Source organism: Carex rostrata, chromosome 19 (assembly GCF_964058835.1).
Source record: "Carex rostrata chromosome 19, lpCarRost1.2, whole genome shotgun sequence".
In the NCBI taxonomy this organism is placed as follows: Eukaryota; Viridiplantae; Streptophyta; class Magnoliopsida; order Poales; family Cyperaceae; genus Carex; species Carex rostrata.
Window position 1 is genome coordinate 4,132,383 of NC_135936.1, and position 27,821 is coordinate 4,160,203.

The 27,821-nt window shown below is 33.0% G+C and overlaps 2 protein-coding genes and 1 pseudogene across 2 annotated transcripts in view; all 3 read right to left on the bottom strand.

The window, feature by feature from the left end:
* Positions 1-1,737: 1,737 nt before the first annotated feature.
* The window catches only part of LOC144571270 (uncharacterized), a 42,120-nt gene continuing 16,036 nt past the window's right edge, over positions 1,738-27,821 (bottom strand). Inside the window, exon 2 of the transcript XR_013517459.1 lies at positions 1,738-1,750. The gene's annotated coding sequence lies outside the window, so the exon portion shown is untranslated. The remainder of the gene's footprint in view (positions 1,751-27,821) is intronic.
* On the bottom strand, positions 8,670-9,074 carry LOC144571936 (protein RALF-like 22 pseudogene; annotated as a pseudogene).
* LOC144571269 (uncharacterized) lies at positions 14,511-18,367 on the bottom strand. Its single transcript, XM_078320495.1, has 2 exons — positions 15,295-18,367; positions 14,511-15,127 (listed from the first exon to the last, which is right to left on the bottom strand). The coding sequence occupies exons 1-2, from the start codon at positions 18,302-18,304 to the stop codon at positions 14,772-14,774; spliced, it is 3,366 nt and encodes a 1,121-aa protein (XP_078176621.1). The 5' UTR covers positions 18,305-18,367; the 3' UTR covers positions 14,511-14,771.

The window sequence follows — 27,821 nt, forward strand, 5'->3', positions numbered from 1 at the left end:
AAGAGTAAATGCAAAGAAACAGGTGACAAAGAAATGAAAATTTAATAAATATACTTTTAAAATGAACTTTTTTCACCATGGGTGACATTGGCATACAGATCCTCGGTTTACAAGTATTCCAGTATATTCCTTATATACGTTATCAGAGTTGCACAATTGTACCTTGAAGGCAGCAAACTTCATTTTTCTTGCCTCACAAAACTACTAAAGAAAAGATAAATATTATATAAGAACAAACGATTATTAATACTAAGAAAATAACAAAAGGTGGAGAAATAAGTAAAACTCATTTAATAATGCTTACATAATGTTTAATTTGGTAACAAATGCTGTATGACTATGACAAACTAAACCTAACTGAACAGAGAGCATCTGTCCATAAACTAACAAGGATACCCCTGAATCATCCACAAGCTGTAGAACTGACCGAACCATGACACAACACCGTGCACAGCCTCAAGTAGCATAACCGCAAAAGCCGTATGTGCACATAGACCCATTTTGGCACACCACCCCGCAACTGCCACAGTTCTCCTCGTCATACGCCACAGTCGTGCATGTCCCCATGCAACAAAGCTGCCCAAAAGGGCACTGCTTGCCACATGATCCACAGTTTTTACTGTCAGAGAGCACATCAGTACACATTATACTACAGCAACTCAGATGATCGGTACTGCCATTGGGTGCGGTACACTCCATTGCATTGCCTGAATTACAACGGGTGCCTTTTCCAGCCAGGAACCGACTGCCAGACCGTGGGTTGAGGCTATGGAACTGCTTTGTCACAACATCTGCATACGAACCTTGCATCGCTAACATGGTATTCGAAAGCGTGAAAATGGTAAGAAGTTGTAGTGAGGAGTGAAGTTGCCCGATAGAGAAGCCGATTATCGGCATTTTATCGTCTTTCTTCTCTTTGCACACAGATGCTGTCTCTCTCCTACCTACCTGAGTACGTAGGTAGAGAGTAGGGCTTGGAGGTGAAGTGGCTAGCAACAGAATAATGACAGAAGGTTTTAGTCATTGGTCAACTTAAATGGTAGTATGGTATATCCAGCTATACTCTCCCTAGAAATACGAGTTATTAAGGTTAGCCACGTGCATCAAGAGTCCCATGATCTTTCTTCAACAAGGCTATAAATTTGATTAATTGCTCCCAATTACTCAATTTGAATATTCCTTTAGTTTGATTTTGTTATTAAAATCAAGGAACCATCATGTAATCTTCGATTTAAACATAGATCCGTTTTTTTTTTTTTTTTTGTATATAAAAGGTCTATAATTCGAGTAGAACTTGGGTGTTCTTAATTTTTTTTTTTTTTTGAGTAAGAACAGGAGTCAGGTGTTCTTAATTAAGTTCACAAAGCCTCTTAGTGAACTCAAGTCTTAAAACCTATCAAATCGGTTTCAAATCAACGAATCCAAATTGTTAAAACCTGTCTATCTTACGAGTGATGTGTCTACATGTGAAAATTTTAAATATTTGAATTAATTTAGTATAAAGTTAAGCGGTCAAAATTAAAAGGCTAATAAATTAATTTAAATGCATTCATTTTTTAAATGTTTTTTGACCATTTGATTCTATGTAAAATTAGTTTCAAAATTTTTTTTTTTTCATATGTAGACACATCACTTGTATAGTAAACGAGTTTCAACAGTTCAGATTCTTCGTTTAAAGCCGATTCAATGAGTTTTAAGCTTAAATTCACCAAAGAACTTAGATAAACTTAAAAACACCCTAGTTCTACTCCTAGAATTCTTTATTTGAGTTCCCAACATCTACATTTAAAAGCTATTATGAATGAGACGTACGGTAGATGTGTGATTTGTCAACATGAGTCAGATGGTTCGAGCTCGATAAAATAGAAGCACCCGCTTATTAGACAATGATTTATATGACATTAAATAGTTCCAGCTCGATATACAAAAACTAATAAAACAATAACGCATCTAACATAAGATCTAACAAAGCTGGCAGTATTATTTCACAGTAATTAATATTAATGAAGTTGACTGTGTTCTGAGGCTTACTAAAGTAATTATAATAATAAACTGGACCATAATCCGAGAACCACACACTCGATTGGATTTGACGGTGATGCGTATGGTTGTCAAACATATTATAAATGGCTGATTAATGTCTCCTGTACTCGTGTCTCATCGCTGCTTTAGAAGTATTTTTAAAAACAAATGTTATAAATTGTTGAGATCAAGCCCCTCGCCACTGCCAAGCTTTTAAAAAAAATAAAAATAATAAAAAATAAAGATCAAGTCCCCTCATCAACATTGATCATTTGTTAGAACCATGAAAAGATTTATTTACGAGACCGATTTTTAGCCATGAGAAATGTAACTTTATTGGGATGGGAAAAAATAGTTACAACTTACAAAATTGATAGATCAACAGAAACGAAAACAATAATTAGTTCGCCCGCTCGTCCGTGACTTTTGTCTTCGCAAATTCATTTACACCCCTGTATATATCGCTTTATAGATAATGGCATTACTAATCCTTCCTACATTTGAACAATAATAATATTTATCGTTAAACAATAGATTCGAAACCTTTCGTCAAAATACAATAAATTCTTTCACATTATATATGTCGTCGGCAATGTGTACATATATTAGTAAATCGACCTTCCTCTTTTTTCATAACATTATCAATCGTCGGAAGATAGACCTCCCACAAGTTTTGATATAATGATTTTTGATTTTATAGGTACAAGAATTTGGATTTTATAATGTACGTACTGGATAGTATTAGTGTTTTTGCAGTTACTTTCGTCGGTAATATATAGTAATATTTTCTAAAATAAAAACTTTTATCATCTTACTATTAATAATAGTCATATTTTTATCCAAGCAAATAAAACAGATTCTTGTAGTTAGACTTTTGATAATCATTTCCATCAACTATTCATACAGCTTATATATATTGTATACTTAATTTGTATATATATTGTGTTGAAACACACTTGTCTATTATGTTAATACACATCTATATTATAAAAATATCAATGTACACTTCTCTATTTTGGTGAAACCATAATTGTTGACAACTTTTTCGTGATTTTGACCAAATCAAAATGTGTTATAAAAATTATCAACATGTGTTTGAACTTTTATGTTCGTCCAAACTCTTTGAACACTTCAGTATTTCTCAGTGTACATTTAGCAGTACTGAAAATAAAAATTTATTGGAGAATTTATTTAGGAAGTCAGAGATTGAGGACTACATATCATATTTTATTTTCAAATGTAAAAAAAAAAAAAAGCGTCCTCCTAAACACTTTACTACTGAAAATGGGAATTCAAGTATATTCAACATGTCAACCGTCCTGTACATATGATCTAGGTAATTCAATCTTAGCGGAATTCGCATCCTCTGAAATATCTTAATATTTTGCGTGACTTTTTGGAAAATCTCAACCGTTCAAATACGTTCTGCACGGATCTCAAAGCTTAAATAATACTGGCTCACACAAATATAAGATATCTCATAGGATACGCTATCTAGCATACAAAAATGGAAATAAATCTGTTGTTATTCCTTTGGAATAACATGTACCTGCTGTTGAGATCAGATATAAACCGTTGATCTTTATTGAGATTTACGTATGAAAAATTTACTTCGTTAAAATTTGCGTATAGAAAAGTTTGAACGGTTGGTATTAGAATAATAGATTGCTATTATTCCAAAGGAATAACAGCTAGTGGTGAAAACGGTGTCTATAAAATCCGTTCCGTATTTGATCCGTATTTAAAAAATTAAATATACATATCCGAATATCCATGTGAATATAAATATAGATATGATTTTACATATCAACTATCCATATTCATATATGTCATATATATCATATAGTTTGATATATATTATGAAAAAAAATATATTTTATTCATCATTACAATTAGATAAATATTATAAACTTCAGTATTTTTTTAATAATATTTTTATATTTTTTTTAATAAATATCCTATCTAATCCGATCCAATCGGTATACATTTTTATCTAATATTTGATTGTATTGTATCCTAAAAATTGAAAGGATATAAATATTCGCTCCTTATTCGCTCTGTTTTCATCTGTAATAACAACAGATTTATTTCCCACAATTAAAAAAAGGCGTAGCGCCCAAACCTCTTTGGTGAGCATAACTCAGCTGTTGTTAGATTAACTATTTGATTCGTGTGAATACTTATGCTGATTGTGATGGAGGCGGATGGGCTTAGATGGAAAATTATGTTAACTTGTGTATCTGTCTCCGTTCTCTCTTTTTATTTGCTCAGTTGCTCTCTTCTTGTTTCCCCCAAATTCAAGAGGAAGAAGAGAGGAGAGCTCGTGTTAAGAGTTCAGAGTGAAGGCCAACTAATTATAACAGAAGATATTCGTTAAGCACTTTATGTGTGAAAAATTTGACCAACTCTAAACAACAAACTTTGTGTCCCAAACCACTACCAAATAGACAATCAATCAAAAACAATTTGCAGGGAAATTTCACACAGAAAATCGCAATTTGGTGTTACCTAGAAATTAGGTCCAGAATTGGTAACCACCAATTTGCGGGACACAGTATTACTCCAATATTAATAACATTGGCTGGTAAGTACTTACGAAAACAAATCAACAATGTCGTTGATGAGAAGAGAGAATTTTTGCACATCCTGAGAAAACACAAACTGTGCAATTTCCTTGTTCCCTTTTCTGGTTCAAAATCCTTTGCATCTTCTTTTTACATCTCTCAGTGTTGACTTACAACTCAAACCCAATGATGTTTCTGGATGGTTCTTACGTATTACTTGAATTAAACTATTTCTGGATTTTGTATTTCAGCAATCCAGTTCTGGTATGACTTGAATTTAAGTGAATGCATGCATGTTCTTTGCAAATGCTGAATGTTCGCCCAGGCAGTATTTCAGTTATGGCATACCAAGAATGTTAAACTCATTTTTTGTGTCATTGCACTGGATCACACAATCAAGATCATTGTCGTACCCTTCGCCATTGGTGCTAGCATCTTCGGAAATGTCAACCGGGGATTTGTAATCCCTGACCTGCCTACTCACCTTTACTTCTCTGCCATCTTTGTAATTATCTCCTTTGTACTTTTATGTTTCTTTTGGTTGGAACTTTGTGCTTAAGCCTTTTAAGATAATCATAAATTATATATGGTCCTCTAGTAATGAGTTGTATTTTTTTTTACAGCTAGTTGTTGCAGCTGGCACCTTTGAGGTAACCTTTGAATTAGAGAAGAAAGTACTCTGTCGAAGCCTCAAAGGTACCTTATGGATTTCTCCACCTCTGTTTGCTATCTTTGTCTGGAAGTATCGTTATACAAGCCATCACATACGGTCCTTTTGAATGGAAAAAAACTGAAGGACCAAAATTTTACATGGTTCAAATCACGAAGTTCAAGTACCATATGAAAACTATTTTAGGTAACAACAAGGATTATAGAGAGTATAGTGATTTTAATGATCATTTATGCATTTTTTTTATTTGAATTTGGGGGCATATTATATATGTTTTGACCATTGGTTGTTGTAATGTGTTGATCTTGATGTCGTACTTGCTTATACTAATCGTGCTTTGGCACTTGTTTGAACTGGTAATGCATTCTATGTTTTTGTTTCTTTTGGTTTAGTTTATATGTTGATTGATTCTCCTCACTTCCTTTTCTTATGTTCATTAATATCTAGGAAGTTCAAGAAAGCATGAAGGACCCAAAGGTCGCAGAGTTTTGGTTAAATATTCTACCTCAAATTGTTGGTGGTTTCAAATATGGCGAGGATGTGAAGAAAAAAAAAAATCTGGCGGACCTACTAAGTAAGCGCATATTTTCAGTAATTGTTGATCTACATTAAAATATATCATAGTTGAATAGTACATTTCTTTCTGAAGAATTTAGTTTGTAGCCCTAAAAAAGTATGAAATATCCCATAACCTTCTAAATGAAAAAAAAGTTCAAATACTTATTGCAAATTGGAAATATGGGCAAGATCCTCTGCTCCCCTTTGCACTGCCCTTGCTTCACATTTATTCAGAATAAGACTGATGGTGCAGGGTAGTGTTGGTATGATTGAAGAAAATAGCAAACAATGAAGGGTTTCTGAGATATTTTCTATGTTCTGAACATATAAGCATATTAGATATAATTTTTTTTCCATAGTTGTATATGTGATGCTTTGAATTTGGGTATAACTTGCAAGTAACTTTGCCTTTGTTATTCTACGTCTTGATTAGTCATTGCAAATTAGTTGACTTTCTTTTACTAATAATTTTATTGTTCGGGAAAAAATACCATATGATAATTTAAGGGATTTAGCTGCAGGGAGAGAGAACCTAGCTGGGATCATCTGCAAGATGCAAGTTCTTCTGCCATTATTTTAGATTGTACCAGCTTGTATCTAGTTCAAATTCTCAATTACCCCTCCCTGGCATATTCCCTTTCAAGGTGGCCCTGTGAATAGAAGTTACAACTCTTGAACATGAATTCATTTTACCTAATAGATATGGCCAGGTTACAAAATAAAGTACTTTCTTTTTGTTCATCTTATTTGTTAAGAACTTCACAAACTATCTACATATTAGTTATTGTAACACCTGAGTTTTGGGTCATTTACAATTTGTTGGAAAAATATTAACTAACCAACTAGTTTTAAATCTGAATTTTGATCATTAAATAAATAACAATTATATTAAAAAATATAATCAAGAATATAATTAAAACTTCATTATCCGGAGCTGCAAAATACGGACCTAAGACAACTTCCCGTCCTAAGTGCAGGAATAATCGGTTAAGCTTGCCCCAAGTTACGCCGGTATTCTCCTACCTTCGGGCACAACCGTGGTAGAGGTTGATGTAGCTTCTTTCAACAATGATAGCAGAATAATATGTTTTCTATAAAGAAAATATTTATTTGTGGGAGAATAGAAATTGAATTTATGAAATATGGAGCTAACAGAAAGAAGAGAGTATATCCATTGTTAGATGATTGATCTCCAAATGGTATGTGCTATTTATAGGCAAAATCATAGATATCAATCAATTTGTGCATTCATGATTATTAAAAATTATATTCAATATATTACCGTTTCTTTTAAAATAAATTAAATAGTATAATGTAAATAAAAGAAACGGTATATTTGAATAAATAATAATTAATCACATTCACACATTCACATACACAAATGGAAAGATTTCATTTCCTGCGCAAGGTGCTCCGAGTTATTGTCAAATGTTAATTAATTCAATGAGACAGCTTGCACTATACCATATCTATTTGATTTGATTTTCTGTGGCGGTGAACAATGAGTTTCTGTGTGGTAATTGGATTAAGAAAATAATTTACAATTAGCTCCATAATTCATAAAGTTAAAAAACGTTAATATTAACATAAATAATTATTTAAATAAATTTTGAGTTTTTAAAATAAATTTCTAACACAATTTAAGACCTAAATTCTCAAAAAGAAAATCAAATCAATAATAGATGCCTTAATTGCCCCTTGATCTTAATATTTGATTATCCAAATCACTCCAATAGTCCTTAGTCCTTACCAGACAAGATCCGAAACCCCAAAGAAGTACAAAGATGACAACTATTGCAGTCTTATCACCATAGTAAATAAATATGCAAACTTTTTAAGCAGTAAAAGCATTTACATCCTAAACACCATTCCAAAAACTAGAACCTTATTCATCATCCAAAACCTTCTAAGCTCTTAGTTATAGGCGTTATCATCATGGTTTCTTGTAAAATCCTTTGAGGAAGCTCATCTCTGAGCATGACTATGTTGGCCTCCGCACCTTAAATCTCCTTTCTATAATAAAACTAAGAAATGATAGATACCTTCTATGCTCTTACCAATTTAATCCTATCCCTTCAAAAGCTAAATTATGTTTCTACTCTCCACATATTCTAAGTTAAGAGCACAAATGAAAATTGGAGCGCTCTAATCTTCCCATCTGACCAGTGACCGCCTCTATCTGACTGTGCCTGCTTCCATGAATGAATAATATACAATTTTTTATAATCTAGGAATTCCTTATAGTAATTTAGGAGCCCAAATTTGGATACGTAATTTTTTCTTTTCCTAGAAACACATGTAATAGCTTGTTTGCTAAATTAGCTAAAGTGAAAATTTAGCCATTTGTAAACCTTCTTTGAAAACCATTAACATCTTTACTGTAGTCAAAATCCTTCATCAGATATTAACACAATGGAAACAATAATTTGAACAATGACAAGTCCACAACAACAAAAGAAGTTGATAGATTATCAGATCTGAACAACAAATATACAACATATGAAAATTAATATCTAATTTCCAATTCCACCACAAATGAGAAAAATAAAGAACTTAAATAAATATATCATAATCAGACTCATATAACTGGCAGCCAAACAATGCATCTTACAGAAAACTTTTTCATTGCAAAAATAAAATAAAATTATAAAACATCAATCCCCAAAAAATAACAACAGTGTAATGAAACAATCATCAGGGACCTCTATGCAAATACAGCACAATGTTTTTATTAAATTAACCTTACTTTTACACAAACCAGGTAAACATGCATCCATTCATGAACACATTTTCTTCTGTTGTTACTTTCATCAATAGCGAACATGTATACATGGCTTGTTTATCAAAGTTGTTCATCAGTTCATGATCCTGGCGCATTTAGTGATGAAACTGCACCCGCGCCTGTATGGGTTTGCTTGGCGGCCCCTCTGGCAGTTGTAGTAGGACTGACCCCTCCTGTTGCACGGGACACGGTTCTTCTTTAGCGCGTCATAGCTGATGTACCGTTTCCTCCATTGAAGACTACGACGCACTGCTGCCTCAAGATCCGTGCCCACCTCTTCATATGTGTCCCCATCACAGTCCCCGACTTTACCGTTGCAGGTTGACAGATATGATGTACCCTCTAGGAGGTTGTCAGAGGCTGGTTCAATGAAATTGAGAGCCCACGGGTTTTCGATTGGGGATGAGGTTGTGGTCAAGATGGAAGTGGATAGCAAGAGGAGGGAGAGGAGGAGGGTGGTGGCGGTGCGGAGGGCCATGAGTGGTTGAAGGGGCGATGTGGGTCCCTTAAGGTTTGGATTGAGGAGAGCGAGACAATGAGAGAGACAAGCAAGGAGGTGGAGGTGGGTTAATAATGGAAAAAGAAGGGAAGGGAAGTGGACAAGTTATATCGGATGATCGGTTGAGGCGGAGGGGTAGCCGTTAATTTTTGCTGGAGTTGTTAGCATTGCCTATTTTTAGAGAGAAAGAGACTAAGGGGTAATGAGATAGAATTATTACTTTTTTCAGTGGAAAAAAATTGGTAGGAACTGATACATCAGATTATGGTGAAAACTGTTTGTAGAGATATGTTGTATGTTGAAAAAAATATGCGTCTACGCGGCTTTTTTTCTTTGTTTAAAAATAGCAAATCTGGAACCAAACATGAGCGGATCTAAGTATATGTCAGGGGTGCTAAGCCACGATTTTAAAATTGATTTGAGTTCTAATTTGTATGTATAAGATCATGGATTCAATTTATACTAATTAAATTATTTTTGTATTTTTCATATATTATATTTTATAGATTAGCTTCTTCATTCAAATTTTCTAGTTCTGCGCCTGAAACCAATCAAATATATAATATAAATGAAAGCTTTTATGTTTTTATATAATTGCTGACGTCTTGTGAAATAATATTTCATTCTACTTCAAGCACATTGCTTTGCATTCTGAACTTTCTCCTTCCAACTTAATTATAGCGCTTCATCAATAACTTAATTAACTCTATTATCGTCACGAATGTAACAATTTATAGAAAACATAATGTTTAAATTATAAATAATTACTTTCAAGCTTCGTCCAGATTGTAAATCTTTTATCAATCGTAAAATGAAGGTCACTAATCTTTCAGAATAATGGAGAAAAAATCGAAACACTAGAATATTTAATTTGGGATATTTCCTATGTTTTATTTTTCATTTTGTATGCATTATTTTATTAAACATAGTTTCATAAGTAATTAAATTGAATAAAACTATGTTTATTTATACAAAAAACAAGTATATATTATGAAATAAGAAAGTATTACTACTTTAAAATTGATGTTCAAAATTAGGGAAAATTTCCAATGTACCCATTCAAATTTTTGAAATAGCCAATTTACCCATCAAAACACTATAATATCCAATATCCCCATAAATATTTAACATTATTTTCTCTATCCCTTTTAATTATTTAACTTTTATTTAATTATTTTAAAATTTATATTGACTAATATGCCCTCTACTTCTAAACTGAGGTGTCCTGTATGTGTCGTCTTCTTCCCCAAGAAAATATTTTGTGTCAGGTTCTCCGTTTGTCCGACTGAGATACATATCCTATTTCTTCTCTACCTTTCCTTCAGTCACTTTAATTACTCCCTCACTGCAGCAGAAAAAGTCTGACTTGAAAGAAACATATCTCAAATTAACCCTATCTCCAGTTCAATCCTTAACTCAAATACCAATTCCTTCAGCTTTGTTGTTGGTACAAGTAATGTTACTGTGACTCCAGCTCCAATTACGGCTGTTCTCTTCAGTAGCTCCAATTACCTGGACTTCTCTTTTGATTTTAATTAGTCGCCAGTTGACCAAGCTCTTGAGGAGGTTTGTTGATCAATTAGTGTTACATTTTAACCCAATGTTAGAAAGATCATATTGCATTTTCTTTTTCTCAAAATTACTTACCTCTTGTATTTTCCTCTTGACCGATCCAAACTTGGTTCTCATATCACGATATTCAGATCAAACTAACATAAAAAAGATGAACTGAACCCATGCTCCATTAAGCTGCAGATGAATTTTAATTTGATTGTGCATTATTTATACCTATACAATTCATTTTGGAATATTTTGTGTGCTTCGTAGCCAACACACAAGTAGGGATATAATAAAAAAATGTCTTAACAAATAACCATTACAACTGAAACTCACATGATTGCTGTTCATTCCAGATGCTTCAGTTGTTTTCAGTCACGGCACCAAATTGGCATCAACCATCAACCATCAACCATCAACTAAAACTTAATGATTAAGACTCAATCAAGAAAGTTCTCAAAAAATTATATCAAAGAAAGTAGATCTAGATAACCTAGATTTATCTTAGCTAATTTAATTTCACCCTCCAGCCCACGAAACTGCTCACCCAAATTTGTTTATTTTGCCATTGACCGAACTAGAGAGGAGAAGAAGGCATGAGCTATAATAAAAAGAACGAGGAGAATAGAGAGGTGGAGCAGGAGAAGCACAAGTGGAAATGGATGCCCACCAAATCGTCAAAATCTACAAGAAAAAGGATTTTCTAGCGAAGCACAAAGGAAACTATTACACAAAAAGAAATATTGGATGTGAAACATTTTTTTTTCCTTTTAGTTCAATCTTCTTGTAAATGTAATCCGGTTACAAACTCAATGGACACATCCATTAAGAAGTGAAGGGCATATTGATCAATATAATTCTTAAAATAATTAAATAAAAGATTAAATGATTAAAAAGGGGATAGAGGAAAAAATGTTGAATTTTTATGGGTATATTGGATATTATGTTGTTTTTATGAGTACATTGGCTATTTTAAAAGTTTGAATGGGTATAGTGGAAATTTTCCCTAAAAAGGGAAGTATAGAGTTTTATCATTGATACAGATATTTAAACAAAATAAATTTATAAAAATAATATAGTCATTTTATATTTAAAAATTAAGTATTAAATAATAAATTAATTGTTGATAATGTTTGTCACGATTTTATAGTTTGAGAGATGATTGTCAAAATAAAAAAATTTAAGAACCAAGTTTGTCACAATTCACAAAAGTAGGAGGGCCTTCAGGCATCGGGCCACTTTTTCCAATCTGCCGAACCAAAAACCCAACGTTAGCTCGAATTCACATCCTCTCAGTTACTGGTCTGTGTACAATTGAATCGGATGGTCCAAAATTGTTTTTTAATTTGACACGAATCTCAAAGCAGAAATAATACTGCCCCCCCCAAGTCATCCCGAGCAAAATCCGGATAAAATTAAATCTGGACCGTCCTTTTCAATTGTGTTGAGTCAGGTACCTGGGAGGATACGAATCCACGTTAGCTCAGTGCAGCGGTTCTCTTCCTCTCCGGACTCCAGTCTCGACTCGACCCATCACTTCTTAAAGCGGCTACCATGGAGCAGCAGTAGCTACATCACCTGACTCTCTGATTCAATCCCATTTGTTGCTCTCGCGCGCTCAGAATCTTAATCTATAGGTTTTCTGTATTAATTCTATGTTTTTGGTGTTCTTCGCTTTACTTTTGATATGTCCTAATTTTTTAATTTGTGACAGATACAGGTCAAAGGAGACCTTAAAGGTCTAATTCTGGAAATCCATTTGTAAAGCCCTTCCTAGGGAAGGAGAAGCGCCAATCATAAGGCACATTTTCTGAACTCTGATTATTTGGTTAGTATTTTGTATTTGAGCACAACGTTACCGTCTAATTGATACCTTTTTGTTACCTATGTTTATATATTGAATTCAATTTTTACCTAACCTGCTTACAGCTACTGTGTTTAATTCAATTTCACCTCAAGAACTTTAGTGAGTTAAACATGAAATAACAAAATACTTCACTTTGCTTTAGGACTTTTAATCTTGCAATTATTATATATTAAGTATTATTTTTTTGAGTTAGTATGAACCAAGCTATTCCATTCTTTAGTGTAGAGCATCATGCTGTATGCATAAAGTTTTCTATTTCGCCTGAAATTTTAGAAAATTTAATTTATTGTGACTATATGATTTTTCATAATATCCGTTATTTAACTAAATTTCTTGACATCTTTTAGTGGACTTAGTTGTTCTAATTTTCTTTTGTGGCATTGGTATTCTCTTGATTTGTTTCTGTAATTTGTTTTGGTTTGCCCTTAATATTCTTTCATATTTCAGTTCTTTCTTTTTTCCTAATTTTACTTGTCTAATAGAGTTGTTTTAGTTTTTTCTCTTGGTCTTTCATCTTAATATTGCTTTCAGTGATCTAATTCCTTATCGTTATTTATTTGTTTGTTTCGTTTTTAATTATGCTGGTAGTAAGGAAGAAGAGTGAGGGCAAGGCTCGATCGCGAGAGTTGTAAGGGAGCGTGAGATCTGAAGCGACGGATTTAATTTGACAAGCGGGTTTGATAGAATAAAGTCCAAATTAGTAGAAAGCCTCCGTTAATCAAGCGATTTATTTAAAATCCGCAATCGGACGGAGCAGACTGCCCATCAAACCATGTTTGGTCCGATGGACGTCGGACCTCCCCCTCTCCCTCTGCTTAGAGCTTACATGGGATGTCAGACCATCAAAACACAAAACTTATTACGTTCAATTATTTACTGTAGAAGTAAAATGTTTGTTGTTTCTCACTCACCATATGCATCTTTCCTTTCAACCACGAGCAATTTTGACTCAATTCAGCATTTCCTGTCTACGTAATATATCTTTCCACATGCATATGTTCTACATCTTAGCAGAATGTTATCATCAGGAGTGCCTATTCTGCAGGTGATAAAACTGGAAATAACAAGCAAGTAGACTAAGGAGCTCAGTTTTTTTTTTTATTTATTTTGAATAAAAATTACTGAGTATTTGATTCAATAAGATCCCAACTTGAAAATTGTAATTTACATTCTTAGGTGCTGTCCAAGACCAATGATCCATCCTAATCATTGCACAAGGAGTAAAGAAAATGGTATTAAAAACAGAAACTGCAAATGAGAAAAACATAATTAACTCCAGAAAGATGGCTCTTTTGACCTATGATTATGTTGGAGCCCAACCTTAAATTTAGAAATGGAGAGCGCAGACTCGAGAGATCTGAAGTCTAGTTTAGTATTTATTGTCAAAAACTAAGACAGGCGACTCTACATATGCAATTAAATAATCATGAAGTAGTTCAGTATTTAATCGGTCGTCACTTCAGCAAGTACTGCTGATCTGAATTGCATGTTTTAACTTTAAACACTTTTATCAGGAAAATGCTGGTAAAATTGCTGGGCAACTGTGGCTAGGAGATGTTGTGAAAGCAAACAATAATGAGAAGAATATAGCTATTAATGTGCTGTATCCCAAAGCTGTACTTACTGGGCCAAGCTATCCTACAGGGGTACTAAGTTACATAGCCTATGATAGCTGTTGTAGAAGTTTCCCTGCTTTATTTATAGATTTGTTTTATTTTGTTTAACAAAGCCATAACAAATTATTTGTCATGCGACAAGAAATTAGATATTATGTGGTTAGCTTCACTAATTGTAAATATCTTCCTTTTGTCTTGGGGATGGAATGTAAAGGAATAATTCATTGGAACTCCTTCAAGCACTTTGGCCATAGGTAGGGTGGTATTTGTTTAGCTCGTGTTTTCCCCTATAAAATTGATGAACTTCAATTTCAATGAGGAAAGTGTCATTAAAGATTCCAAAATAAAAAATAAAAATCACCAAAGTTGCATGTATGGAAAAAAAGCAAACTCAGTTATTTTTCCCTATTATCCGAGGAGGAAAATCTTGATACATACAAGGTACTTGTCATACTTTACATACTGCCAAATGGTACATCCTCTTGACAAACTTATTCCAATAGTACAACTCTTTGAATAGGACTAAATACTGCAACTTACATTGATTTGAATATATCCTTCAATTATTGTTTCAACCAAAAATAAAAAGAAGAACTCTATTTAATTTTTTGTTCTTTCAATGCTATCACTCAGGGATCAGTTTGAAAACACTTGCCAAATAGAAGCAATCTCAGCTGCTACTTGTTGCATCTTGATCCGATGTTTCGGCAACTGTGCTGTGCACAACAGAGCAACCTTAATCAACTGGATCACGCACCTTATAGTTTTCTGGTCTGGAAGCTCTGATTGTACATCGCTCTTCTGCTCCAAGATTGCACTATCCACTATCTCGACGATTCTTTCTGGAAATGCTTCATTAACAAATGATGGCAGGCTTAAACCTTCCTTGAAAGTCTCATCAGTAGGTCTTTTCCCTGTAAGCATCTCTAGCAGTAACACTCCAAAGCTATAAACATCTCCAGCAGTTGAGGCTTTGCCACCCATCCCATACTCTACAGTTGTTTACCCATGATCCATAGGAAAAGAAATGTGATTAGCCATAGAAATAGGAACTGAAGCATTTGTAGATAGCAAAGGAAAAAACTATGTACGTAATGCAAGTTTTATGTTGATGTATACAAAAAAGGAAATAAATTAATGAAATATAAATTGATCTCACCAGGTGCTATGTAGCCAATAGAACCTCTTAGCCCAGACAAGCTTGAAGAATTTTTTGTTTTCGCCATGGTACGAACCAAAAACTCAGCTATACCGAAATCACTCACATGAGCGGTCATAGCATGATCCAGTAGAATATTGCTTGGTTTCACATCACAGTGAACAATAGGAAGCCCGCATCCATCATGAAGATACTCTAGAGCAGAAGCCACATCGATTGCTATGCATATCCTCTGGGCCAGGGTTAGTGCCTTACCAGTAGATTTTGGATGCAGCCACTCTTCTAGGCTACCGTTCGGCATGTATTCGAAAACAAGTGCCCTAAAGGCATTTCCAAAAGGATTTGTGGTGGAGCAAGAGGTAACAACTCGAACAAGATTCCTATGCCGAAGGTTTCTCAGAGCATCACACTCGGTAGTGAAGCTCTTGAATCCTCCACGAAGATTAAGGTTGAAAACCTTTATAGCAACTGGATTGACTTCAAACTCTATTGTTCCTTTGTACACTGAACCGAAACGACCACTTCCCACCAAGTTTCCTGGAGAGAATCCACTGGTTGCTTTTTCTAGGTTAGCGTAAGAGACTTTTCTGAATTTCTCCTTTGCCTGATCTGGGGAGAGAACTGCTCTGTGTGCCTTCCTCCAGAAAAGGAGCAGTGATGATACAACAAAGGCTAGGATAACAATTATTCCAATAACAAGGATCACTATCATCAATAAATGAGAGTTTGATTTTCTTGAGGCAGGTGCAGGACATGATGATATTTCTGGAAAGAGATGGGGGTCATTTGAACAGAGCATTTTGTTTCCTTGAATAAATACTGCACTTTGGTTGCTAAAGATGCCACCAGTGGGTACTGACCCATCAAAATTGTTGAAAGAGAGATTAAGATAATATAAGGAACTGAAAGACTTGAAAAAGTCAGGAATTTTTCCAGATAAATTGTTCAAAGAAAGATCGATCTCATTGAGACCTTTCAAAGCTGTGAACGAGTTTGGAATGCTTCCTTCAAGGAGATTGTCTTCCATGTGAAGATACTCCAAAAGAAGGCAATTGCCAAGGCTAGATGGGATTTCACCGTAGAATTGATTATGAGAGATATTTATAACTCCAATATTGTTCAATTTCCCCAATTCTTGTGGTATTGGTCCTGTTAAGGAATTATGTGACAAGTCTAAGGCTTGTGTGAATGATGAAATGCTAACAAGCTCGTTTGGGATCTGACCTTCAAGGTTGTTACAGGAGAAGTTTGCCTTGTACAGACGGATGCAATTTCCCAAACTTCTGGGTATGCTACCGTTCAGCTGATTCCCATCCAAATAAATCTCATTCAATTGATCCAAGTTTCCCAAAGAAGATGGAATAGGACCCGAGAGATTATTGGTAGACAAGCTGAGAATGACCAATTTGGTGAGATTGCCTATAGCAGGAGGAATGCTATCTGAAAACAAATTGTGATCCATAAAAAGGGTATTGAGACTCGTCAGGTTACCAAGCTCAACGGGGATGGTCCCAGAAATTTTGTTTCCACCTAACATCATCAACTGGAGATTTTGGGAGAGCTTACCTATGGATTGTGGCAAGGTTCCTTCTAAGTTGTTATCCTCTAGATACAGGTTTTGCAACTGGGGACAGTTTGTTAGGGAGTGGATGATAGTTGTTATATTACCTTCCAGTTGATTCCACCCCAGATCTAATTCCTGAAGGCCAATCAGTGTTTCTAATTCTGGTACCACTCCGCTGAAAGCGTTACCACCAAGATCAAGGGTTACAAGTCCAGAAATTTTAGCTATTGAACTTGGGATTGGACCTTCTAGTTTGTTTGATGTCATGATCAAGTTTTGAAGGTATGGAAGTGTGTGACCTATGTCTTGTGGTAGTTCTCCAGTGAAGTTGTTGTTTCCTAAACCCAGATATGATAGAGATGAGATGTTATACACAAACTGAGGAATTGGTCCTGACAAGCGGTTTATGGATAAATCCAATACTGTTAGACTGAGAACTTTTTGTAATTCTTCTGGAATACTCCCTTCCAAATAATTATTAGCCAAAAGGAGAGTATCAAGCAAATTTAAATTTCCCACTGAGGATGGGATGGGTCCCGTAAGATTGTTTGTAGACAGAGCAAGATAACTAATTGGTGATGGATTTAATGAGAACGGTGGGATATGGCCTGAAAATTCGTTGTTCATAAGCTCAATATAAGCAAGATTTGGATTATTAAAGAGAGTTGGAGGTATCTCTCCGATAAGTTTATTATTCGAGAGAAATAGAGCATTCAATGAAATGCTATTGGCAAGATAAGGTGGGATTTCACCGGTAAGGCTGTTATTTGCAAGAATAACATGAGTTAGGGAGGAGCTCATGCCCAACTGCCAAGGAATGGTACCCGTAAGCTTGTTATTTTCAAAGAATATTCTTGTGAGATTCAGGAGTTGGCCAAATTCTTCTGGTATAGCCCCCTCAATTGCATTGTCAGTGAGTGCAATGATCTCGAGATTCTTGCACTGGCTTAGGTTTGGTGGAATCTCACCTCCAAGGCGGTTGCTTGATAAGCTAATCACCTCAAGATTTGTGCAAGAAGATAGGTTGGATGGGATCTCGCCTTCAAAAGAATTCATGCTCAGGTTAAGGTATTGGAGGTGTTGAAGAAGGCCAAGCTCAGAAGGGATGTGTCCACCGAAGGAATTATTCGGAAGGTTTAACCGGTTTAGGGAAGTAAGGTTGGCAACATATGGAGGCAGTGAGCCGGAAAGACCGAGAGAATCAAGATCTAATGCTATGACACGAGACTGGTCATTCTGGTTACATGTGACTCCATGCCATTTGCAGATGTTGAGTGATGTGTTGCTCCACGAGGAGAGAGCTCCAAGTGTGTCAGTGAGCTGTGATTTGAATTGAAGAAGGGTTTCACGATCAGTGAAATTTGTGGTAGCAGAAATGGATTGAGAAGAGAAGAGAAACAAGAAAATAAGAAGTGAAAGGAATGGTGCAGTGTGTGGGGGAGGCATTGTTGTTGGAGATTAAGCCTCAATTTTCAAATGGTGTGGGGACTGTGTACCACTTCTCACTCCTTGCTAGTGAGACTTGCTCACTCTATGGCAACACCTCTTGCTTTATATAGAGAGGATGTGACATCATTATTAGGTAAAAGACAACGGACTAAGATAATTTATCAAAAAATCCCTAGTCCATGTAAATTGCGGAGTACTCCCAGGCCCCAGCAATCTAAAATCAGTTAATATATGTAACCAATAAGGAGCTAAATAAATATAATAGAATTAGATTGCTAAAATTTTCTGTGATGCATTAGTTATTATTACACAAAAGTATTGTAATATTAACCTTACAGAGATATTTAACCATAAGTTGCTTCATACCGTTTAATTTTCATGTTATTTGGAAATCTTACCTAAAGCTGTTAATTGATACAAGTTTTTTGATATATTAGGCAATTTGAAATTCTGCAACTTTTTGTTCTAGTTTAAATCTCTTTTGTTCATGTTCACTCATTATCATTTTAGCAAATAAACAAGTTTATCTTCTACTTTACGTACTTTTTTTGTCTTTATGTTCATCTGTTCTCATCTTAGTGAGCTGGCTTCAGGGTGGAGCCAGAATTTAAATATAGGAACGCTAAATAATATCTTCAAATTTTTTTAGTAAAAGTGATACATGACACAATATTGGATTGGGAATTATTTTTCCTTTATGGGTATGGTCTTTCAATTTGAAAATATTTGTTTTCTTTTTTATTGCGCAAACACAAAAATCGAAACGTCCAAATGAAAAATGAAGCCCAGTCTGCTGTGATTTTGATTTTTAAAATTTACATTCAAGTCCTTTAAATTCATTATTATTATTGGAATATGCTAATACATATAAAAGAAACAAATTAGTAAGAATTTTAGATACTTGGTAATAAAATTTTGAAAACTTGAGATGGTTTAGCACCCCCAGCTTCAAGCCTTCAACTATGATCCGATCCTGACTGGCTTGGTAAGACATAAAATAGATTGTGGTATCAGAATTTTTCTATTAGGGCAGAAAACATGTGATGCATAAGCTAAATTTATTTATTTTTGCTCCTATGCATAAGCTGAGTGCCTGAGTTTGATTACAGTATCCAAGTGTAGAAAATCTCTGTTTTACTGTGCACCAATCGTTTTAGGGGAGAATTCCGAATTCAACAATTTATTAGACATGCATGGTCTGCAATTATATTCCCTCCTGTACTCTCAGAGGATTTCACTGTTCTTAAGTATGTTTAATGGACAAAAGGCATGGATAAATCACAAATTACTACCTCATAAAAACTATTAAATTTTCAAATTTTTAGTTACGCCATATCACCTACAGTTCTCTTATTTTTTTTATCCGATAACACTTGTATTATATATTTTCATTTAAAATATATGTATTTGACGTGTCTAAGGTGTAACGTAACTCTTTTTTGAGTAAAAATCAGGGGCCGGGTGTAACGTAACTCTTATAACAATATATTTCTTTTGTTTTATTCGTTGAATTATTGTACAATTAATCATGTTATTTATATATACGTCTTCATTGTCTCATAATATATTTCTTGGTTTCTAAATTTTCTGAACACAAAATGATTTTATTTTAAATATTATGTTTTTTTTATAAAATGAAGTCCGAAAAACAATTCTAATAGCTTCAATACTGTCTGATGTCCGAGTTCAGTTGGTTCTAGTTAATTCTAATTGTCTCAAATCTGAACTGTCTTATGTCTCATATCATTTAGGTTCGTGTTTGTTTCTTATGTTAGCCTATTCCATCTTTGGCGTTAGATTTCAGATCGGACGGATTTGTTATAGAGTTAATCGAGCTGGAGTCTAAGAATAGATTTAGTTTATGGTCTTAGTAAATTAGTTTCACGTAGGAGTGGCAAAAAAGCTCGTAGCTCGTGGATCGATCGTGATTCGCATCTGACTTGTTTACTAACAACTCATTTGTTAGTGAGTCGAGCTGCTAATGAGTCAATTCATCACTAGCTGGATCGAGCTGGCGAGCCAATTCGGTCCAAGTATGAATTTATGAATTGTTATGAATTTGTGTGAATTTAGTATGCATGAATTTATTTCGTAAACTATGTTTATATGAATTTGAAAATTTAGTATTTTAGTATGTATAAATTTAGTTACGAATTTAATTTATAGTAGTTGACTTTATAATACATTATTTAATACATTTTGGCTTTTGGTCTATGAATTTTCTAGCGAACCACGAGCTACTTTTTTAGTTCAAATCCGAATGTTGACTTGTTTATGACTCGCTCGTTGCAAAAATAAATGAGCCATGAGCTTAAACTAGCTCGAATCGAGATGGCTCGTTGCCAACCCTAGCTTCACGTCCTAAATATTTTTAAACAATCGAGTTTTAAGCGCAGGTTTGAATAGGTCTAAGGAATCCTACTGATCATGACAGATTTTTGTCACTTTGAAGACTAATTCAACGCAAGTCTAGCGTATTAGTTACAATAAAAACAACAGCAATTAATGAGGCAAAAGTATTGAGAGATGCTGACAATTTTCTGGAAAAAGATAATTCTGAATTTGTCACAAAATTTATCTCACCGAATTATTTTCTTTTATAAGTTCGTATCACATACAAAATGAAAATTTGTACAGAGTTCATACTTGTCGGGACTGTACTTTCAGCAAAGATATGAACATGAACAGAGTTAATTTGCTCATAACGGCAAAAAAAAATTTGAAAATATTATGTATACCAACGAGTTTCTAAATTCTAGAGAATAAAAAATGCTTCAAGTTTTTTTAAGTAAAAATTGGAGATTAAATTACTCAACTATTTAATATCTATAAAGAACTCTTTTATTCGGATTTTGAATACGTTATCTCTCAAGAAAAAAAAGTTGCTTCAAGTTAAATCTACAAAAATCTTGTTTCTCAACATAAAATTAAAACATTTTCTGATCATACTTACATAATCCGAGATTTTTTTTTTGTCTATAGAAAATATTAAAAAAGAAAAAAGAAATGAGTACCAATAATTTTTTATGAGTAAATTAAAAGGTTGGTGGAATTTATGTCGATTCAAAAGTTTTAATCGGTAAAATTCGTACCGATTCGAACCATTTTTTTTTTATTTCTCTAGTAAAATATAAAAGTTTTTAAAAAAAGATAGAACATCTTAGAATATAAATGTATTAGAAGGACTCCATCTATTTTTCTAAAAAATATTCTAATATTTTAATAGAGAAAAAAACTGGTTTGAATTTCTACCGATCCAAACTAGTTCAAATTTTAAATCGGTAGAATTTTCTACCTATCATTTTATTAATAAAAATATGTTCATACTCTTTCGATTTCTCTTCTATATTTTCTATTAACAGAAAAAGTCTTATAATCTGATATATATCTAAAAGTGACAAATATTCTCTCAGATATTAAATAGTGAAACCCACAACTTCACGGTTGATATTAACTTCCAGTCGGACCTAACTCAATCCAGTATATTCATGCAAAATTAAAATAATGGTTCGGATCTACTAGTTCTAAAAGATTTCCTTGTTTTATACTGGGGATCCGAATTCCCTAAAAATTTATGTATAATTTCTAGGGGTGTCAATGGGTACGATACGGGTAGGGTAGAACCATTTTCATATCCATATCCACTAAGAATTGACCATACCCGTACACTATCCATACCCGTTAAGAATTTGTTTTACCCTATCCATACCCGTTAAGATTAGCGGGTAATGAAACAGTAGTGGGCGAATAACGAATAATACAAATATAATAGTTTTATTATTTTTACAAATAAACTATCAAAACTTATCATGTCATGCATATGCAATTACAATTACTAATATATAAAATTAAAATACAAATATACAATCAATTCTAACTAATAATTTTTTTATGAAGTAAAACAAATCAAAATCACATAGAACTCTTCTAACAAATTCAAATCATTAACTAAATAACAAAACATTCAAATTAAAAAAATAACATATTTAGCATAATATTACTTTTACAATAACATGCATACATTTTCTCATGATGTAATTTATTTTATATAATCACCTGTTACCCAATGAGTACGAAATAACATTTATTCATATTTATATCCATTTATCTAACGAAAAAAAAAAAATTTACTTATGCTCATATTCAATAAGCTAATTGAAAAAAAAAAAAAAAATCTTATCCATACTCGTCTTAGCGAATGCAATACGGATGATAAACGGGTAAATGAATATCATTGACACCCGTAATAATTTCCGTTCTCTTGGTCAAATGTTTCAACATCCTGGGTCAAAGTCCTATAATATGATATGTATCTAAAAGAAAGGTGCGGATCTACTCGATATAAATACAATGAACTCGCTACTGGTTTCAATTAAAAAAAAAAAAAACTCGCTACTGGCCACTGGGAATTTGCTTTTTTCTAGCTTAAGACAAGACTGAGGTGACTGGCTAAATGAAGCTAGCAATTAGTAAGTGAATTTTCTTCCTAACGGACCGTCATCGGTCAAGGTCTTCTGAGAGCACTTCAGCTGGTCTCCCACGATTATGAGAAATTGACGTGCACTTTGATTTTGCATGTCATCATCTGGTTGAAATATTCAGAAAAGCCAGTTTTGCCCACAGAAAAAGCGAACCATTTTTCCATTTTTTTTCTCTGAGGATTGACTCATATACTTAGAAGTTGACTCAGACGGGTTTTGCACGCCCCGCACAAAACCCGGTAATTAAAATGTTTATCCAATTATTTGATTAGGAGATCGAGTTCCAATACTTTGATTTTTTATTTTTTTGCATCTTCAACGTGTTTTTATTTCTAAAGTTTTAATAATTTCAAATGAGAAGCGTTAGATTTGATCTACATTATTTTATATATGCAAATATAAAATATTATAGCATTTAACTTTGTTTTGCAGCTACTGTTAAGAATTTTTGAAACAAAAAAACACTTAACTTTATTTCAATTGTTATCAAGATCTTGCAAAGTACACTAATTTGGATAATTTTTAGACATTGATTTTTTAACTTATTGGTTCATTTAAAAACAAAATTAAAAAGTGATAATTTTTTATGTACACATAGAAAAAATAACATAGATGACATCCAACAATTTTATTTGGACATATAAATTTTACAATTATTGTTATTAAAAAATTAAAAAATAGAGGCATATTGAAGGCACCCTCCTCTATTTTATTATAGTACTTTCTTTTTAGAAAAAAAAAATGTAGCCAGATTTATATAATGTTTGAAAAATTCATTATGTGGAGAATTTGTTTGTATTTTAATAGATGATTTATCAGATAAGAATACGGATAAATTTATTTTTTAGTAATTACTCTGTTTGAGTAAATACTAAATGTAAACTTATTTATAATATTTTATTAGTTTTTTTTAGTGGGGATAGATTTGTATTCACAACGAGATTGATTTAACAATATTGCATATTTTTAGATGTACAAATGTAAAGTTTTGTTACTCTTTTATGATATTGTATATGTTACAAATTATTTGCAAATTCATTTATTTTCTATTTAGTTGAGCTACGTTAAATAACTATTGCGTCATTACTCGTTAATTTAAGAAGTAAAGCAAGATATGAATAAGGCTATTTGTTCTCTCTCTCTTTTTTTATTGTTAATGAGTTCCGGTACCCCTATGGATAATTATTAAAGTTATTTCTTAACATGGATAGTTTATTTTCTTCATCTTGTATTTTTATCTTAAATATCATGGATTTATTTTAATTAGGTCCGACTCCGTTCAGAGGCGGAACTAGAAAATCTTAAAAAAGATAAAATTTAAAATATAATATGCAGTTGGTAAGAATTTAACCCAAGGTTCTTTACACCGAAATTTTTATTAATACTAAAAAATAATATGAAATTACTGAATCTACTCACTTTTTCGGTGGAATTCGAAAATTACCCCTTCCGGTAACTAAATAACCGGACTAAAACCAACTTTCCGGTTATTGAGTGACCAAACAATGAGAAAATGTCCGGTTATTCAATTAGCGGAAAGTGGCATGCAGTTTGGCTTTTTTTTTTTTACAAAACAGAAATTTTTTAAACTTTTTTATTTTTTGTATTAAAATATTAGAAATTTTGAATATATTTCTTTGAAAATAGATGAAATACAATATAATTTGATTTATTAGAAAGACTGCAACAAATAATCCGCATCAACATTTTTCAGGCCAGATTTTTTGTGGCTGTAAGAAAAATTAATATATTTCTTTATGTGTTATTGGAAAAAAAAATGCTTAGATTCTGAGTTATTGATCCCGGTTCAAAAGTCACTTCTAGGTAATACATAAAATATTGTGATTTTTTTAATACATTTAATTTCTAAAAAATTGTATCTATTTTTGAAAAAAATAAAAACTTTAAGTTATTTAATGATTGATATTAAAAAAAAATTCTCAAAATAGATACAAATTTTTAGAAATTAAATGTACTAGAAAGATCACAATATTTTATGTATTACCTAGAAGTGACTTTTGAACCGCGATTAATAACTCACATTCAAAGCATATTTATTTATTTTTCCAATAACACATAAAGAAATATATTAATTTTTCTTACAGCCGCAAAAAATCCGGCCTGAAAAATGTTGATTTGAATTATTTGTTGCAGTCTTTCTAATAAATCAAATTATATTATATTTCATCTATTTTCAAAGAAATATATTCAACATTTCTAATATTTTAATACAAAAAATAAAAAAATTTAAAAAATTTCTGTTTTGTAATAAAAAAAAAAACACTAAACTGCATGCCACTTTCCGCTAATTGAATAACCAGACATTTTCCCATTGTTTGGTCACTCAATAACCGGACCAAAATTTTTGCTCTTTCCGGTTACTAAGTAACCGGGCCTTTTCTCCATTTCCGGTTATTAGACCACCGGAAATATATTCCAAATCCGATTATTTGGTAACCGGAAGGGGCATAAATTGAAATACATTCAAAAATTGAATAGATTTTGTAATTTCATTTTGTTTTTGGGTATTTATAAAAATTTCAGTTCTTTACAACTACAAACTAAGATTTAACTACTAAATTACAAGTAAACATGTGATAATTTATGAGGACTAGAATATGTAAAATATTTTATAAAATTAAAATTAAATTAAATTTTAATATATATAACTAAAATTTTAAAATTATAGAAGTGACTTAGTCACCTTTTGAATGGTTATAGATCCGTTCCTGACCCACTTCGGTGCGGATTCGTTGTCTATGCCAATTTTATCTCAAACTTCGTGGATATATTCCTTGCATTTTGATTTTTTTATTGTTGAGGTAATTCATAATGTTCATCAAATTTATAAAAACTGACATCAAATGAGATAGGCGTGTAACAGAGAGTAAAAATCCAAACACAATAGAGACGAATAATTTTAATGGTACTGGGTACATGTTGAATTCGTCAAATCCGACCATAAATCATAGAATTTATATGGTCCAAATTATCATTTAAAATCTCCTAAATTGAAATCATTTTTGTTTGGATCAGAAAATTTCTCAAAATAAAAATTTCGGAATCACTCCCCATCCCATCAGACTAAAAGCGCTGTTATAATCATCTGTTACCAGTGTTTTAAAATGCGGCCGCATGGGCCGCATATGCGTATGCGGTCGGTAGCCGTGTTCAGAATGCCCATGCAGTTTTGACCATGCGGCCGCATATGCGGTCCGAATATGCGGTCATGCAGAATAAAAAAGCGCATATACGAATTAAAAATGTGGTTATGCGGTCCGAATATGCGGCCATGCGAACTGAAATATGCGGCCATGCAGTCCTTCCATGCAGTTTTGATAATTTGATTGTATTCTAATTAAAATTTATGTGAAAAAAGTTAAAAAACTATTGTTGGTTATGTCATTATGTGAAAATAAATTCAAATATATGAATATGAATATATATATATATATGGACTTGGCTACGGTATTATGGGTAGCTAAGAGACCTCCCGTGCTACGGCTCAATATTCGACTTTTCAAAATTCTAACGGTCGATCCGAACCATTCATCTTGTTCTCCATATTAATATGTGCTTGGAGACCAAATTTTACATTTTTTGAAAAAAATTTACTATTTTTTTAGATTTATTGAAAATTGCTGTTTTCCAGACAAATCTGGACCATAAAAAACAGCGATATTCAATAAATCTAAAAAAATAGTAAAAAATTTCCAAAAAATGTAAAATTTGGTCTCCAAACACATATTAATATGGAGAACAAGATGAACGGTTCGGATTGACCGTTAGGATTTTGAAAAGTCGAATATTGAGCCGTAGCACGGGAGGCCTCTTAGCTACCCATAGCATATTAGCCAAATCCTATATATATATATATATAGATATATATATATATAGAGTAAGGCTTGGGTGCTATGGATAACATAGAGAGCTACGGTGCTACGGCTCAATATTTGAGTTTTCAAAATTCTAACGGTCGATCCGAACCGTTCATCTTGTTTTCCATATTAATATGTGTTTGGAGACCAAATTTTACATTTTTTGAAAAAATTTTACTATTTTTTTAGATAGTTAGAAAATCAAATATCTGAATGGTGCAGAATTTTTTAGATCAAGTGATTTTCTACCTAGCTAAAAAAATAGTAAACAAATTCCAAAAAATGTAAAATTTGGTCTCCAAACACATATTAAAATGGAGAACAAGATGAATGGTTCGGATCGACCGTTAGGATTTTAAAAACTCGAATATTGAGCCGTAGCACTGTAAGCCTCTGTGCTATCCATAGCACCCAAGCCTTACTCTATATATATATATATATATATAGAGTTAGGCTGGGGTGCTATGGATAGCATAGTGGCCTCTATGCTACGGCTCAATATTCGAGTTTTCAAAATCCAAACGGTCGATCCGAACCGTTCATCTTATTCTCCATATTAATATCTGCTTGGAGACCAAATTTTACATTTTTCTGAATTTTTTTACTATTTATTAAGTATTTTACAAAATTGTTGATCCAACGGTGGCTGCACAAAACAGTAAAACCGTTGGATTAGCGATTTTCAAAGTGGCTTAATAAATAGTAAAAAAATTCAGAAAATTATAAAATTTGGTCTCCAAGCAGATATTAATATGGAGAATAAGATGAACGGTTCGGATCGACCATTTGGATTTTGAAAACTCGAATATTGAGCCGTAGCATAGAGGCTACTATGCTATCCATAGCACCCCAGCCTAACTCTATATATATATATATATATATATATATATGAGTAAGGCTTGGGTGTTATGGATAGCATAGAGAGTAAGGCTTGGGTGCTATGGATAGCATAGAGGGCTACGGTGCTACGGCTCAATATTCGAGTTTTCAAAATCCTAACGGTCGATCCGAACCGTTCATCTTGTTCTCCATATTAATATGTGTTTGGAGACCAAATTTTACATTTTTTGGAAATTTTTTACTATTCGTTTAGCTAGGTAGAAAATCACATGATCTAAAAAATTCTGCACCATTCAGATATTTGATTTTCTACCT

Bases quoted from the DNA above. Each gene is read 5' to 3' on its own strand.
- LOC144571269 (XM_078320495.1), bottom strand. From the start codon at position 18,304: ATGCCTCCCCCACACACTGCACCATTCCTTTCACTTCTTATTTTCTTG. The intron at 15,128-15,294 runs GTGAGATCAATT...AAACAACTGTAG, and splicing joins TATTGGCTACATAGCACCTG to AGTATGGGATGGGTGGCAAA.